At 37.6% G+C, this 14,710-nt stretch overlaps 2 protein-coding genes across 2 annotated transcripts in view; one reads left to right on the top strand and one right to left on the bottom strand.

Annotated features, from left to right (window-relative positions):
* Positions 1-1,537, top strand: part of COG5 (component of oligomeric golgi complex 5) — a 205,364-nt gene extending 203,827 nt beyond the window's left edge. The window contains exon 23 of the mRNA XM_070424649.1: positions 1,408-1,537. The gene's annotated coding sequence lies outside the window, so the exon portion shown is untranslated. The remainder of the gene's footprint in view (positions 1-1,407) is intronic.
* HBP1 (HMG-box transcription factor 1) overlaps positions 1-14,710 on the bottom strand; it is a 32,814-nt gene that overhangs the window by 14,138 nt on the left and 3,966 nt on the right. Inside the window, exons 2-6 of the mRNA XM_070424653.1 lie at positions 9,664-9,847; positions 7,305-7,533; positions 2,095-2,233; positions 1,624-1,735; positions 1,423-1,535 (exon numbers count right to left, since the gene is read on the bottom strand). Coding sequence (XP_070280754.1) covers positions 1,423-1,535; positions 1,624-1,735; positions 2,095-2,233; positions 7,305-7,533; positions 9,664-9,847 — 777 coding nt within the window. The remainder of the gene's footprint in view (positions 1-1,422; positions 1,536-1,623; positions 1,736-2,094; positions 2,234-7,304; positions 7,534-9,663; positions 9,848-14,710) is intronic.

Below are 14,710 nucleotides of genomic sequence, written 5' to 3'. Positions count from 1 at the left end.
TCTGAACTCAATAAAAATATATTTAAAAACAAAAAACAAAACAAAGAATGGGAGAGAAGGATGACTGTAAAAATCTTTAAGGAAATAAAACTGATAACTAAATATGAAGGGAGGAAAGGGAATAGCCAACATCCTGGTTTTGAATCTGGTAATCAGGGATAACAATACCTTTAAAAGAACAGAGTTGAAAGTAAGCCAGGAAGGGGAATTAAAAAAGGTGAATCCAGCTTTGATTATACTAATAAGCTGAGTTTTAATAACTGATGGATATTCATGTACAAATAGATCTAACATGCAGCTGAAAACATACAAGTAAAGACAAACCTTGAAAACATTATACTAAGTGAAAAGAAGCCAGTCACAAGAGGTAATATATTGTGTGATTTCATTTACAGGGAATATCCAATAAAGACAAATCCATAGGTGCTGAAAACAGATTAGTGATTGCCAGAGTCTAGGGAAAGGGGAGAAATAGGGAATCATCTTTTATACTTTTCTTTTTGAGGTGATGAAAATATTTTGGAATTAGATACCTGTGATGGTTGCACATTCTTGTAGTATACTAAAAAGCATTTAACTGTATACTGTACACTTTAAAATGGTGAATGCTATGGTATATACACTATAACTCAATAAAATATAATTGAAAACTAGAAAAAAAAATAAAGAAAATGGCAGTGTTTTTATGAAGTCATTTAAAAAGTAACAATATAATCAACTTTTAATTACACATAGGGGAATTAACCACCTCGTAGATTACCAAAGATAAAGCTTTGGTTTGTTTGTTCATTTATTTTTAATCCTCACCCAAGGATATATTTATTGATTTTAGGGGGGAAGGGGGGCCAGGAAACATACAGATGAAAGAGAACATTGATTGATTGGATTGCCTTCCATAATGCCCTGACTGGGAATTGAACCTGCAACCTTTCAGTACACTAGACCACACTCCAACCAACTGAGCCACACTGGCCAGGAATCATTTATTTGTTCTTGTAATATATATATTTTTTATTTCAGAGATGAAGGGAAAGGGAGAGATAGAAACATCAATTTTGAGACTCATTGATCAGCTGCCTCCTGCACGCCCCAATTGGGGATCGAGTCCACAACCCAGGCATGTGCCCTGACCGGGAATGGAACCATGACCTCCTGGTTCATAGGTTGAAGCTCAACCACTGAGCCATGCTGGGTGGGCAGGGCTCATTTATTTTAATGCCAGTTTGGTTTTCCCATCTAAGAAAACATAATTACAAAGGTAAACCTAAAGCCTCTCCATCAGGCTAAGTAGTCACAAAACCACTACCTACAATTTAAGATTATTTAAATATGAAAGTAAATGGAGGATATACCTGCAGAACAACAATAAACATTGTTTCATTTTAAAAGATTTTTTTTTTTTTTTAGGAATTTTAAATTAACCTTGTGAGTGCCCATTTGGAGATCTTCCTCATTGTCACAGCCTTCAGCTCTAGCAAAATCTTCAACATCCTGCCATTCCTTATTGGTTCCCTTATGAAAACACAGTCGTGTGCCTAAAGTTTAAGTAAAAATAAGTATTAGTTATGTGACAGTGTGCTACACAAGTAAGCTGTAAACAAATGCAAGTATTTTTTTTTTTACCTTTCAAAAAACAGTGCCAAGCAGTTGAAGGCCAGGAATTGCACCATCCCAAATCATCATCATCTGAGAGGGAGGACATACAGAAAATGCCAGATTCTGACTCACTATTTGCCTGTGAAGAAAAACATTACAAACTGTTTATTTTTAAATGTACCTTATTACCATCTGTCTCCAGCTGATTTCAGGTTCTCTCCTGACCAGGGGGTAACTTAATCATTCTAAGCTTGGGGCAAATATACCTTTGAAAACTGAAGTTTTTGAAAGTTTTAGTTAAATATATATTCCCACTTGTAACAAACTTTCCTAACAGTTAATAGAGCTGTACATAAAATCGAACCCAGACCACTAGAACAATGAGACATACTATATTCCATCTGTATGTGCTTCAAAAGACTTTTTAGAGAGGGAAAGTTAATATATTATAACTGTTGTGCAAACTTTGTAAAAGTTTAATCTCATGAATAAACTCACCCTTTCATGTCTGACTGGTGTTTCCTCCTTCCAGTGGTGAGGGAAGGCTGGCTCGCTCTTAGAAGAAGAGGACACCGGTGGAGGGCGTGCATAGGAATGTAAACTTTTGCTAGTAGCTATGATGTGTACAGGAGATGATCTAAAATGAAGAAGCAGTTTTAACCATAAAGCATAGGTCCTTAAAGTAGACCTTTCCTTTGGATGAGAAAATTTAATATTCAAAATGCCAACATTAGTATATATACAAAACACTAGTAAAGACATCAAGATTACATTTGTAGTATGTTGTCCTTTAACTTCTTACCCAAGCCCTCCTCACACATTTTAAACAGGTTTTTTTTTTCATATTTGACAATGTATTTTAAGTTCCAAATTGCTGTCTTATTTATTTTTATATCAACAAGTACATATAAACGTGAACATTTTCATTCATGAATGATAACCCCTGTGCAGGGCGCCTTATCCATTTCTTTCTTCTACTTTGATGTAGTCAGTAAGTCTTAAAGTGAGTGAATCTATGCTTAACACTGAACTCTTTACCAATCACCTATCACTGGGCAGATACAATGAACCACCTTAACCTAAATCAGTGATGGCGAACCTTTTGAGCTCAGCGTGTCAGCATTTTGAAAAACCCTAACTTAACTCTGGTGCCGTGTCACATATAGAAATTTTTTGATATTTGCAACCATAGTAAAACAAAGATTTATATTTTTGATATTTATTTTATATATTTAAATGCCATTTAACAAAGAAAAATCAACCAAAAAAATGAGTTCGCGTGTCACCTCTGACATGCGTATCATAGGTTCACTATCACTGACCTAAATGCTTAAACTTCTTGTAGCAGAAAGAAGCTTATTTGTTTTTTTTTTCAATATATTTTATTGATTTTTTACTGAGAGGAAGGGAGAGAGATAGAGAGTTAGAAACATCGATGGGAGAGAAACATCGATCAGCCGCCTCCTGCACATCTCCTACTGGGGATGTGCCCGCAACTCAGGTACAAGTCCTGGCCGGAATCGAACCCGGGACCTTTCAGTCCGCAGGCCGACGCTCTCCCCACTGAGCCAAACCAATTTCGGCAAGAAGCTTATTTGTAACTTCTTGTAACTAGACACTATTTTTTGTTTTCTAATACAAATTTGTTAAAGAGCATCTATATATAAGGGCTAATTATTTTCCCCCAGGATCACCTTTTAAAAAATAACCCCTTCCCCAGTTTCCCCTCAAAAGTCTCTTTAACAGGCAATGCACCTTTTAGAATACTTACGCTCCCAAGAACATACTAAAATCCTTTCACCACAAACGATCAGCTATTCACAGGAAAGGTAACAGTAAGAAGCAAGCCCATAAAGGATGACCAGTAATGTGTACATACTAACACAGGAGTTTGGAAAGCAGTAGAGAGGAAGACAAGGGGGTAGATCTGTCTGAAACTCCCAAATCAGAACAATTCTCTAAGATGCCAAATAGGGATTTGATCCTTAACAGAAAAAAGTTAATGCATGTCTGTATTAACCTCTTTTTCAAAAAGGGGAGAAGGGACATCTTAGTTTCCAATTCATTCCTTTCCCTGAGAAATTGTATTAGCCTTCAATTTTAATTTTATCCTAATTAACTTTTTTTCATTTTACCTTTGCCGAAATTATCCTATATAATAAAAGACTAATATGCAAATCGAACAGCAGAACAACCAGTTGCTATGACATACACTGACCACCAGGGGGCAAATGCCCAATGCAGGAGCTGTCCTCTGGTGGTCAGTGCACTCCCACAGGGGGAGCGCCGCTCAGCCAGAAGCCAGGCTCAAGGTTGGCGAGTGCAGCGTTGGTGGCGGGAGCCTCTCCCACCTCCGCAGCAGCACTAAGGATGTCCAACTGCTGGCTTAGGCCCACTCCCCGCAGGCGGACATCCCCTGAGGGCTCCCGGACTGGGAGAGGGCGCAGACCAGGCTGAGGGACCCCCTCCCCCTGCCCTGAGTGCACGAATCTCGTGCACCGGGCCTCTAGTTTTAAAATAAGGATCTATGAAACTATACTTTGCTGTCATGTTTATATCACTTATTAAATAAAAACCCCACCAATTTCCATGCATTTTATCATACTCTCCAATCAACTTTCTATTTAAAAATACAAACATTGATTATTACATCTTTGAAACTTCTTCCTTTTATTATACATTTAGAACTTTATGAAGTATTAGAGAATGGCCAAACTGCTAAAAATTCCTTCAGCCCATTCCTGCCTTCATCGCTAATCCTATCCTATACTAGAGGCCTGATGCATGAAATTCGTGCAAGAGTAGGTCTTCCTTCCCCTGGCTGCCAGCACTGGCTTCCCTCTGACACCTGACAGCACCCGGGACCCGGGCTTTCCTCGCAGCCCCAGCTTTCATCCAGAGGTTGTCCGGAAGGACGTCTGGTCTAATTAGCATATTATACTTTTATTATTATCGTCTATATATATAAAGAGCCAGGGGGCGTCACATAAACAACCAAAAGGACGACCGAACAGGTGAGTGGGGTGACAAGTCCATCAGGGGGGTTAGTGAGGGATGACCAAACAACTGAGCAGCAGGCTGCGTGGGGTGACCAGGCTGGCAGGGGGACAGTCGGGGGCAACCAGGCCAGCGGGGGGGAAGTTGGGGGCAACCAGGCCGGTGGGGGGGGGGGCAGTTGGGAGGGGGCAGTTGGTGGCGACCAGGCTGGCATGGGGGGCAGTCGGGGGCAACCAGGCCAGTGGAGGGAGCAGTTGGGGGTGACCAGGCTGGCGGAGGGTGGGGGGCAGTTAGGGGTGATCAGGCAGGCAGGCAGAGTGGTTAGGGGCAATCAGGCAGGCAGGCAGGTGAGCAGTTAGGAGCCAGTGGTCCCGGATTGTGAGAGGGATGTCCGACTGCCGGTTTAGGCCCGATCCCCGGGATTGGGCCTAAACCGGCAGTCGGACATCCCCGAGGGGTCCTGGATTGGAGAGGGTGCAGGCTGGGCTGAGGGGGACTCCCCTCCATGCACGAATTTCATGCACCAGGCCTCTAGTAGATAATAAAAGTCTAATATGCTAAGTGTCTGATCGTCCATTCAACCAATCAAAGCATAATATGCTAATGATATGCTAAGGCTGCTCAACAGCTCGCTATGACGTGCACTGACCACCAGGGGGCAGATGCTCCGACTGGTAGATTAGCTTGCTTCTGGGGTCTGGCCAATCGGGACTGAGTGAGACAGGCTGGACACACCCTCGAGCCCTCCTGCGGTCCCTCCCCAGTTGGCCAACCTCCAGCATCCCTCCCTGGCCCCGATCGTGCACTGGTGGGGTCCCTCGGCCTGGCCTGCACCCTCTCTCAATCCGGGACCCCTTGGAGGATGTCAGAGAGCTGGTTTCGGCCCAATCCCGCAGGCCAGGCCGAGGGACCCCACTGGTGCACAAATTCGTGCACTGGGCCTCTAGTAAAAGAGTATGTTTCATTAATTCTTTTGTTTAACCACTTAAGTAATAATGCAGTGTTCTAAAATGTAGAATGGCCTGGATGTTCTGTAAAAATTAACAGGCTAAACATGTCTAAAATACTAATACCACTGGTCTCGTCATCCGTCTTTCTATCAGGAACAATATAAACTTTACCTGTCCTAAACCCCTTGATACTATACAGTTATGACTTCAGACATCAAAAGCTCAATAACTAACATAGTTTAACACTCTATAAGAAGTTGCCACTGTCTGTTAGAAGGCAGGCAAGACAGCAGAGCATAACTCTTGGTCTTGTTCCCTAGGAAGAAAGGAGGCATAGAAATGCTGCAGAGAATAGATTCACATCTTCAGGGAGATACTCCTTTACTTATACTTTTATTTATACTGATTTTCTTCTGAAGGGTTTACTAGCTTCCCATGAACTATATTATTAATCTTCATGAATTTGTGGTAAAAAATGAAAAGTATTAACTTTAAACTAGAAATAGGGGAAAAATAAAGTCCAATAGTAAAATCGAGGTTTGTTTTTTATACGTAAAAGAATTTTTAGCTTTTTGACTAATAAGACTATAATAAAAACTGAGACTATAAGAGAAGTAATACTTTAAAAGGCAAGTTTTCTTTCTTCTGGAAATTTTAATGGAATTAAACCAAAGTTAAAATGAATTTGCTCTAATCAAGACTAGCATCCTGATGAATAGAAGGAAAGCAGTATAATTTCATGAGTTGTAAAAAAAACCAGGTTTCACACCTACAAAGTTTATTTTTTAGCAATAATTATACTAACTTAAGAGTATTTACCAAAATTAAGTTATTTCTAAATCACCTAATATGAACTGTGGTCTATCCACCCACATGAGTGCAAATTTGGGCATTTCTCCCCTCTATAATCTAATTTATTGTCTATGTCTTTTCACATAAATAATTTTATGATTTTAGAGATTAATAAAATATTATCCACTTAGGTCTCTCTAGGAATATTGCTTGAAAGCTTCCATAGTACAATAACACATTTTCTTAAATCCTAATCTGAGTATATGAAACAGTGGTTTTCACCAATTGGGAGCCCACTTTTATAAGTTGAAGATTTTAAGACTAGCTGATTTTATTATTAGAAAACAGATAAATCACATAAGGCCACATACCCTAGAAGAAAATAAACCTCAACAAAAAAGAAACTGAACTCAAGATTGATAAAAGCTTTAAAATATAATCCTATATAATAAAAGCCCAATATGCAAATTGTCCCCTCCACTGGGAGTTTGACCAGAGGGCAGGGCCGGCTGGCCAACTGCCTGTGGCCCCTCCCCCGCAGTCGGCCTGATCAGGGCAGGCTGGCCATACCCCTCCCGTGCAGTAATTCGTGCACCAGGCCTCTAGTGTTTATTATAATTACAGTTCTTTGGACAACTACAATTTTCATTCCAATAAGCAGAAATATAGCATAATAAAAGTATTTCTTGGTCTGATTTATTTTCTGGTGCCTTTGAAACACTTGCAAATATTCTTCACTCTGCTGTTTTCATATCACTTTTATCTAATTCTCAGAGTGTAAAATATTATTGAGTAAAATAGCTCTTTGATCTTTATTAGACAAGAAGCTTAATTCTAATGACTTTACTTAAATCCTAATTTAAGCAAACCATTCATTAAATGATTAATAGCATTACTTTTAAAACTAGAAAAAAATAATGGCCACATTTGTAATGATAGAGGTTTTCAATACAAATACAGCATTCTTACCTGTTGTAAAATGAGCACTGCATAAGTGGACTTTGTGGACTGGTGGCGATATTTGCTAATTCTGTTAGCCAATCCACCTCATTTTCACGGTAAGTACTTTCTGATATGTCTGAGGTATTTTGGTTCCAAGATGGTCTTGGATATTCTTGATGTGAAACATCTGAATTTAGCTGGTATATGGCAGATTGGGTAGGATCACTTTGAACAGCCTGAAGTTCAGGAAGGTCATCTGCAAACACACGCTCAAAATTATAAAAAGGAAAGTACTAAAACCGGGCAATACTATAGTTACAGTTGGAAGAGAAGTCCTCAAATTTAACTAATTAATTTTGTGAGGGAAAGGATAAGTTCAACATGTGGGGTTTTTTTGTATGAAACAAGTTTCAATTTTTAAAAATGACACCAAGTACATTAAGGGTCAACAGAACTTAATAGAAAAGTGAATCCAATGAATGTAAATGTACTAATAACTTCACTACCTAAACATGTAATTACAACTGTTCATAGATTGGAAAAACAAGGTTTGTGCTTCCTGATTTTTCCCCTCAATTTTTTATACTTCACTGAGGACTAATCTATATACTATTGAGACATTTTTATATGAACACATTGAGGAAAAAGGCATTTTATGTGTGTATATATGTACTTATTGTTCACATACTTTTATTAATCTGTTATACAAGATTACTGCAATAGTGAAAATAATTTTTAAAGACAAAAACCATATAAATTTTTAGGTACTACTTACTTAATTTTATATAGGCCAAATTATTTTTTTTACTGAGAAATTCTGAACTCAGTAATATTTATTGGTTATTTTTCCTGTAAATGTGTTCCCCAAAGGTACTTCATGGTACTTTTACTCCCTAAGAAAGAAGATTAGAAATACTACCCAAGTAATACTCATGTACACACCAAGGCTATGAACATTATACGAAATTCTAAAAAATATATGATTCTAAAATATTCAGTAAAAAATGTACCATATGGAGAAAAAGCATCGTGCAGGCCTTAGAAAGTGTCTATGAAATACACACCTACACACTCCATAGATCTATTGGTTCCCTTTAATATATGTCATGAAACCCTTCTAGTCTTGGAAGTTTTCTTAAACTGTCACTATAAATATTTCTACACATAAGCTCCTATCAAGGCAAATACCCCAGATAGTCTACTAAAACTGAAATAACTTATTTAGAAGCAGCCAAAATATCATAGCAATTTAAGATAACCCCATCCTATAATTCTCATTCTGGTATAGCCACTTCCCTTCCCTCATTGCCAACATCCTTCTTTGACCATCACTTCTTTTTTACTATAAAGAGTTAATTTTTGCCCTGGACAGTGTTTCTCAATGGTTAGAGCGTTGGTCCACACACAGAAGGGTCGCAGGTGTGATTCCTGGTCAGGGCACATGCCCTGATTGCAGGCTCCATCCCCAGTAGGGGATATGCAGGAGGCAGCAGATTGATGTTTCCTTTCACATCAGTGTTTGTCACTCAGATCGATTTTTCTGTCTCTCTCCCTCTCCCTCTCCCTTCCTCTCTAAAAATAAATTAAAAATCTTTAAAAAATAAATAAAATGTGATGGTAGAGAATCAATTACCTGATTATAATGGTCTTTGCTCAACAGTAACCACTACTCAATTAAACTCTTGGTATTCAAACTGGTTATATCCCAAGACCTTCAGAATCTCCAAATTCCCACAGCATTCCAGCATATAATCTCCTCTATTTCATCTTTTGTAAAATGAGAATAATCACATCTTCTTGGGGTTTAGTGAATATTAAGGAAAACTACATATTAAATGGGGACAAAGCCAAGCTGAAAAGCTGGCAGCAAGCCAAGGTTACTCATTAGCTGTTTACTCTTGAACACTTCAGAACAATACAATTCAAAATCATACCTCAACAAACCTACACATTTCTACAGGTCACATACCTTTCAATGGCTCAGCAGTACTAATAACCACAAATATCAGACCCTCAAGCTTCAAGGGTCCTCTGTACTGTCGCCATCATACTAACAAACCAGCCATGAAGAGCGGCCAAGCATAATTTACTGAGCTCATGGGGATGTTTTAAAATACTTTTTGAAAAGCCACAGAGCAGGGTTTTCCTAAGGTGTTTAACAGCCCAATTTTTACCCACAAAGCAAAGCAGGTTAGTATAGTAATCTGTAAATTAGTCTCTATGATAACCATAAATAGCTCACATTTATGTTGGTTTTAAGTAATATTTAACATTGAAAACGAATGTACAAAATTTCACATACTTTTTAGCAGTTCCAGGTAGGTTAAAACATGAAAATTAATCTAAATTTCAGTGACATCCCTAAAAACTTTTTAATTTTGTTTACCAAGCTCCATGTGCTCATCACAGGAGTTATAGCCGGGTGAGGATGGCAAATTTTCATTACACTGCAGCAACTCCAATGAGTCATTCATTCCTGAAGCTCTCTTATCCATTACCAACAGGAGTTTCTGTACTGCATTAGGCATCTGATTTGTCTTCACTTCCCACACCATGTTATGGTGCTCCGACTTCAAAATAAAAATAATGCAAGGAAAAAATGTCAAATCATGTGATATGGAAATTATATAAATAGAAAATCAACCAGAGACATCACATGTATCTTTAACTTAATCTATACATTGCTATTTGTATCACTATCAAATCCTTTAGGTCAACATGACTCCATGATATCTTGCCATACATCCATGTAGTTAACACGAAATTATACCCAAATCCCAAAGGACTAATATATTGAATGTATAAAAGTTCTTTCTTCCAAAGAATAAAAGCAGTTTTTTCATCAAGTATCTCTTTCAGACACCAATATTGAGACCAGCAAAACCTTTTTTAAACTTGTGTCTTCAAATGTAAAATAAAATTAACAAACTTTCCTCACTTAAACTCAAAGACTAAAAGAACTTTTTTATTTTAAAGATTCTATTTTAATTTCTCTATTTACCGTATTATTTTTTCATCTTCTAAAAGTAAACAAGTTTAACATACTTAAAATTATATTGTCTAAAGAACATTTCAGATGAGTTTCTTAAAATGGCCATATATTGTAAGTCTCATAAAAAATGTTCTTGCCCTACCAGTGGTCGGCAAACTCATTAGTGAACAGAGCCAAATATCAATAGTACAACGAATGAAATTTCTTTTGAGAGCCAAATTTTTTAAACTTAAACTATATAGGAAGGTACATTGTTATTAACTTAATTAGGGTACTCCTAAGGCTTAGGAAGAGCCACACTCTAGGGGCCAAAGAGCCGCAAGTGGCTCGCAAGCCGCAGTTTGTCGACCACGGCCCTAGCGGTTTGGCTCTAGGGACAGAGTGTCCGCCCTCAGACTGAAGGGTCCCGGGTTCTATTCCGGTCAAGGGCATGTACGGGAGAGGCAACCAATCGATGTGTCTCTCTCACATTAATATTTCTCTATCTGTCTCTCCCCCTCTTTTCCACTCTCTTTAAAAAATCAATGGAAAAAATATCCTCGGTGAGGATTAAACAAACAAATAAGTTCTTATGTCTTCTTAATGTGAATTTGGGACCTAGCCATAATAAAAGATACCTGTCCTTCTGAATAGGCTATTATTTCTAAAAAAATGAATGCTAATCTTGTGAGATTTAGCTAAATTCATAGTAAATCTACCTTCATCTCAAAGCCACAAAGTCATTACAAGGAAGAAAATAATACAGGATAACACACCTAAATAATTTCTCAAGGAAGTCCACCAACTAAATTTTGTTATGAGAGTAACCTTTGGACATGATCAAATTAGTTATTTAAGATGAGTGACAGCAGGAAGATTTCCTGATTTCTGAGGTTCTACTCCAAATCTTTTCTTTAAAAAAGTTCTGAGCTAATACAAAATACACACAAAAAATTTTTTCCTCAAAATAAATAAAATACATTGCTGTTAAAAGTCAATAAAAGTACCCCAACCCAGCTAATGAAAAAGTGATGTGAAAAGATGTTAAATGTTTAATATTTAGATCAGAGTTTTCTAAGTCATGACATACTCACCAAAAATCACTGGCAATACTGACAAATATTTTCTACAAAGGCTTTTTCATAATCTTTTAAATTATGAAATATGTTTTTCTGACTATACACAATCATCTTGGCAAAAATTTAAAAGCATTTTTTTAAAAAGTAAAATAAAATAATTACTTCCAATTCCACAAACCAGATTTAGATACTGTTAAAATGTTGGTGTATTATCTGACTTATCTTTTACAAGCAGAGACCTAAGATCAAATTTTTCTTCATATACTTTTCCTTAACACAAGTTCATAAGCATTTTCTTGCATCATCTACTTTTTTCAAACATCTATTTTTAATAAATAACATACATCATTCACCATGTACTTATTCCTCCCATTACTGAACATGTTGTTCCAGTTTCTTCACTCTTTTAAATAACATTTCATTTACTTTTTTTTTTTTTTTAAGTTTTTGCTTACATCTGCTTATTTCTTTAGATTCCTACAGACAGATTAATTGGTGGCTGGCATCTAACAATCTTCCTAAGGTTCTTGACATATATAACCAAACTTCATATTGCCTTTATTTTCTAATATGCTATTTTGGATGCTTTCAGCCTGCATGCCTCACAAATGACCCATATCCTGGGCACTGCTTTAGAGCCTTACTCAATATCAACTGTCTGATGTACTATGGAGTAGTGAAAAGGGCACTGGGTTAGGTGTAAGAAAACATGGGTTTTGATTCCAGCTTGAGCACTTACTAAATGCGACCTAAGTGACTGAGCTTCTCAATGACTCAGTATCTTCATATGTAAAATAGGGTTAATGAGACCTGCCCAACTTTCCCCTTAGAGTAGTTGTAAGGATGAACTGAAACAAAGCGAGTGAAAATAATGTGAAATGACTTCCTTCTTTAAAAATCTTGTTTTAGCCCTAGCTGGTTTGGCTCAGTGGATAGTGTCAGCCTGCAGACTGAAGGTTCCCAGGTTCAATTCCAGTCAAGGGCACACGCTGGGGTTGTAAGGCTCAATCCCCAGTGAGGGGCATGCAGGAGGCAGCCGATCAATGATTCTCTCTCCTCATCATTGATGTTTCTCTCTCTCCCTTCCTCTCTGAAATCAATAAAAGTTTTTTTTTTAAAAAGGTAATTGGTAGTTTCAGTAGATTCCTTAGTAATGCCTAAGGCATGAGAGCAACTGGTCATTCTATGAGTTCTTTACATACAGATGTGATCTAAGTCAGCCCCACCTTTAATCTTAAACTTGAAAATTTCCTCTTTTTACCTTTATAATGAAATTCAGATGTTGTCCTACATACATATTTCCTTAGAGCTATCCTTAACTGTATAAAACAGTGCTGTTCTTGGAGTCCACAGAAGCAGTGCTGCAGTTTGTCTGCCTTCCCCCTCGCTCTGCAGAGCTCTCTGATTTTCTCATTCTTCCCAGATAGATTTTCTCCTATCTGCAAGTCCTGCAGTGTCCACCATTCACCATGCATATACAATACATTAATACTACCTCCTTGCAACTACCGTTTCTTTAGCACCCAGCCTTAGTTATCTACCAATATCCCATCACACTATTCCTTAAAGTTGAAAAAAAATTTAATTTCAAAGCAGAGATACCTACAAATAATAAAAGGACCCAAATAAATACTTTCAGAACTTGAGTTCTGTGTGTTTGTACCTCATGGTTACGAGCTATCAAAAGTTGATCTTGATTCATTATCACTGAAAGCAAAAACTGTAACATTGATAGAATTTCAGTGTATGTAGATGTCATACATATGGCAAATATAAATAGGAGCTGATAAGAAGATCTATATGTTTTTAAGACTTCTACATTTGACTTGAACTGGTAAACATTAACTCTCAGTAAACTGTGACAAATGAAAAAAAAAAAAAAAGTTGATCTTGAATAATGGAGATTTTCCTACTGTAAACCTCCTATATAGTAACTGGGAGCCTAGACTTAATCAACAGACTTGAGTTTCACTCTTTTAGGTTTTGTCACCTTAGGTAGATCACTTAACCTTAGATTTGCAGTACCTCTACTTATCTCACAGACCTAGTGTGATAATTAAATACACGAACGCAAATGTAAGTTTTGGGCTCTCATTATTTTTGTCAAATTATCTGGGGGAAGCAAGCCCTTGAAACAGTAAAGGAATATCTAAAAAGTCCATATTCAAAAATACTCCCTCACATACATTATACCAATTAGACATTCATTCTGATAAACAAGCTCCTCTTTCAAATATTTCCTGGTAGAGCTAGTCCTATTGTTCATTCATACTTTTGCATACTGCTTTGATATTATAGGATTCACATGTCATCTATTCATTAGATCACTGATTCTCAAAAGGGAAGAGTAAAGCTCTCCAGCAGCTGTACTTTGAAATGTCATTTTCAGTATTACAAATTTTTACTGGGTGGGATTGGGAAAACCCTACTGTTTTTGTTTAGCAAACTTTCAGAAGTACATATCCACAAATAAGATAAGAGGAAAGGAAGACTAGATAACTAAGTCTAGCCCACCTGGCATGGCTCAGTGGTTGAGTGCTGATCTATGAACCAGGTTATGGTTCGATTCCCGGTCAGGGCATATGCCCACGTTGCGGGTTCGATCCCCAGTAGAGGGCATGCAGGAGGTAGCCGATCAAGGATTCTCTCATCATTGATGTTTTTATCTCTCTCCCTCTCCCTCTCCCTTCCTCTCTGAAATCAATTTTTAAAAAATGAAATAAGTCTCAGTAAATGAAAAAGGGAATAAGTTTAACTAAATGCCTACCTACTCCCTGCAGAGCATTTCCACATAATTTATCTGATCTTATATAGACTCTAAATGAGACCTTATTCTTTTTTAAAAGAAATGAGAAAAATGACAAAAGATATAGACCAACACAAGTTGGACTACTACTTTCAAGTGCCTATTCTTCCCTGAATCCTTACCTTTCCATCCTTACTATGGATTTCACAGAAAGGAGCTCCTATATGCCCTCCCTTAATCCTGAAGAACTCTATACCAAACTCAAATTGTTTGGAGCAAAGGGTGAAGAGAAGGTAATTTGCAATGAATTTATATCACTAGCATGAGAACTGAGGTATTTTAAGTGAATTGCATAATTCCAAGCTAAAATGATCCTCCAACTCTGCAGGTGGCTCAGCACTCCAGGACAGGGTTTGATTCCTGGTCAGGGCACATGTATAGGTTGTGGCCTCGATCCCCAGTAGGGGGCGTGAAGGAGGCAGCCCATCAATGATCCTCTCATCATTGATGTTTCTTTCCCTTCCTCTCTCTGAAATCAATAAAAATATATTAAAAAAAATAAAATGAGCTTCCATGACAAACTATATTAAGTACAACTTCCCACACCAAAAGTAGTTGGAGGCCTTAATGCAATTCT

The sequence above is a fragment of the Myotis yumanensis genome, unplaced genomic scaffold (assembly GCF_028538775.1).
Source record: "Myotis yumanensis isolate MYYU_CA2020_CCGP unplaced genomic scaffold, mMyoYum1.0.hap1 SCAF_9, whole genome shotgun sequence".
Lineage (NCBI taxonomy): Eukaryota > Metazoa > Chordata > Mammalia > Chiroptera > Vespertilionidae > Myotis > Myotis yumanensis.
The sequence above is the reverse complement of the archived record's forward strand: the minus strand, read 5'-3'. Positions and strand labels throughout refer to the sequence as shown.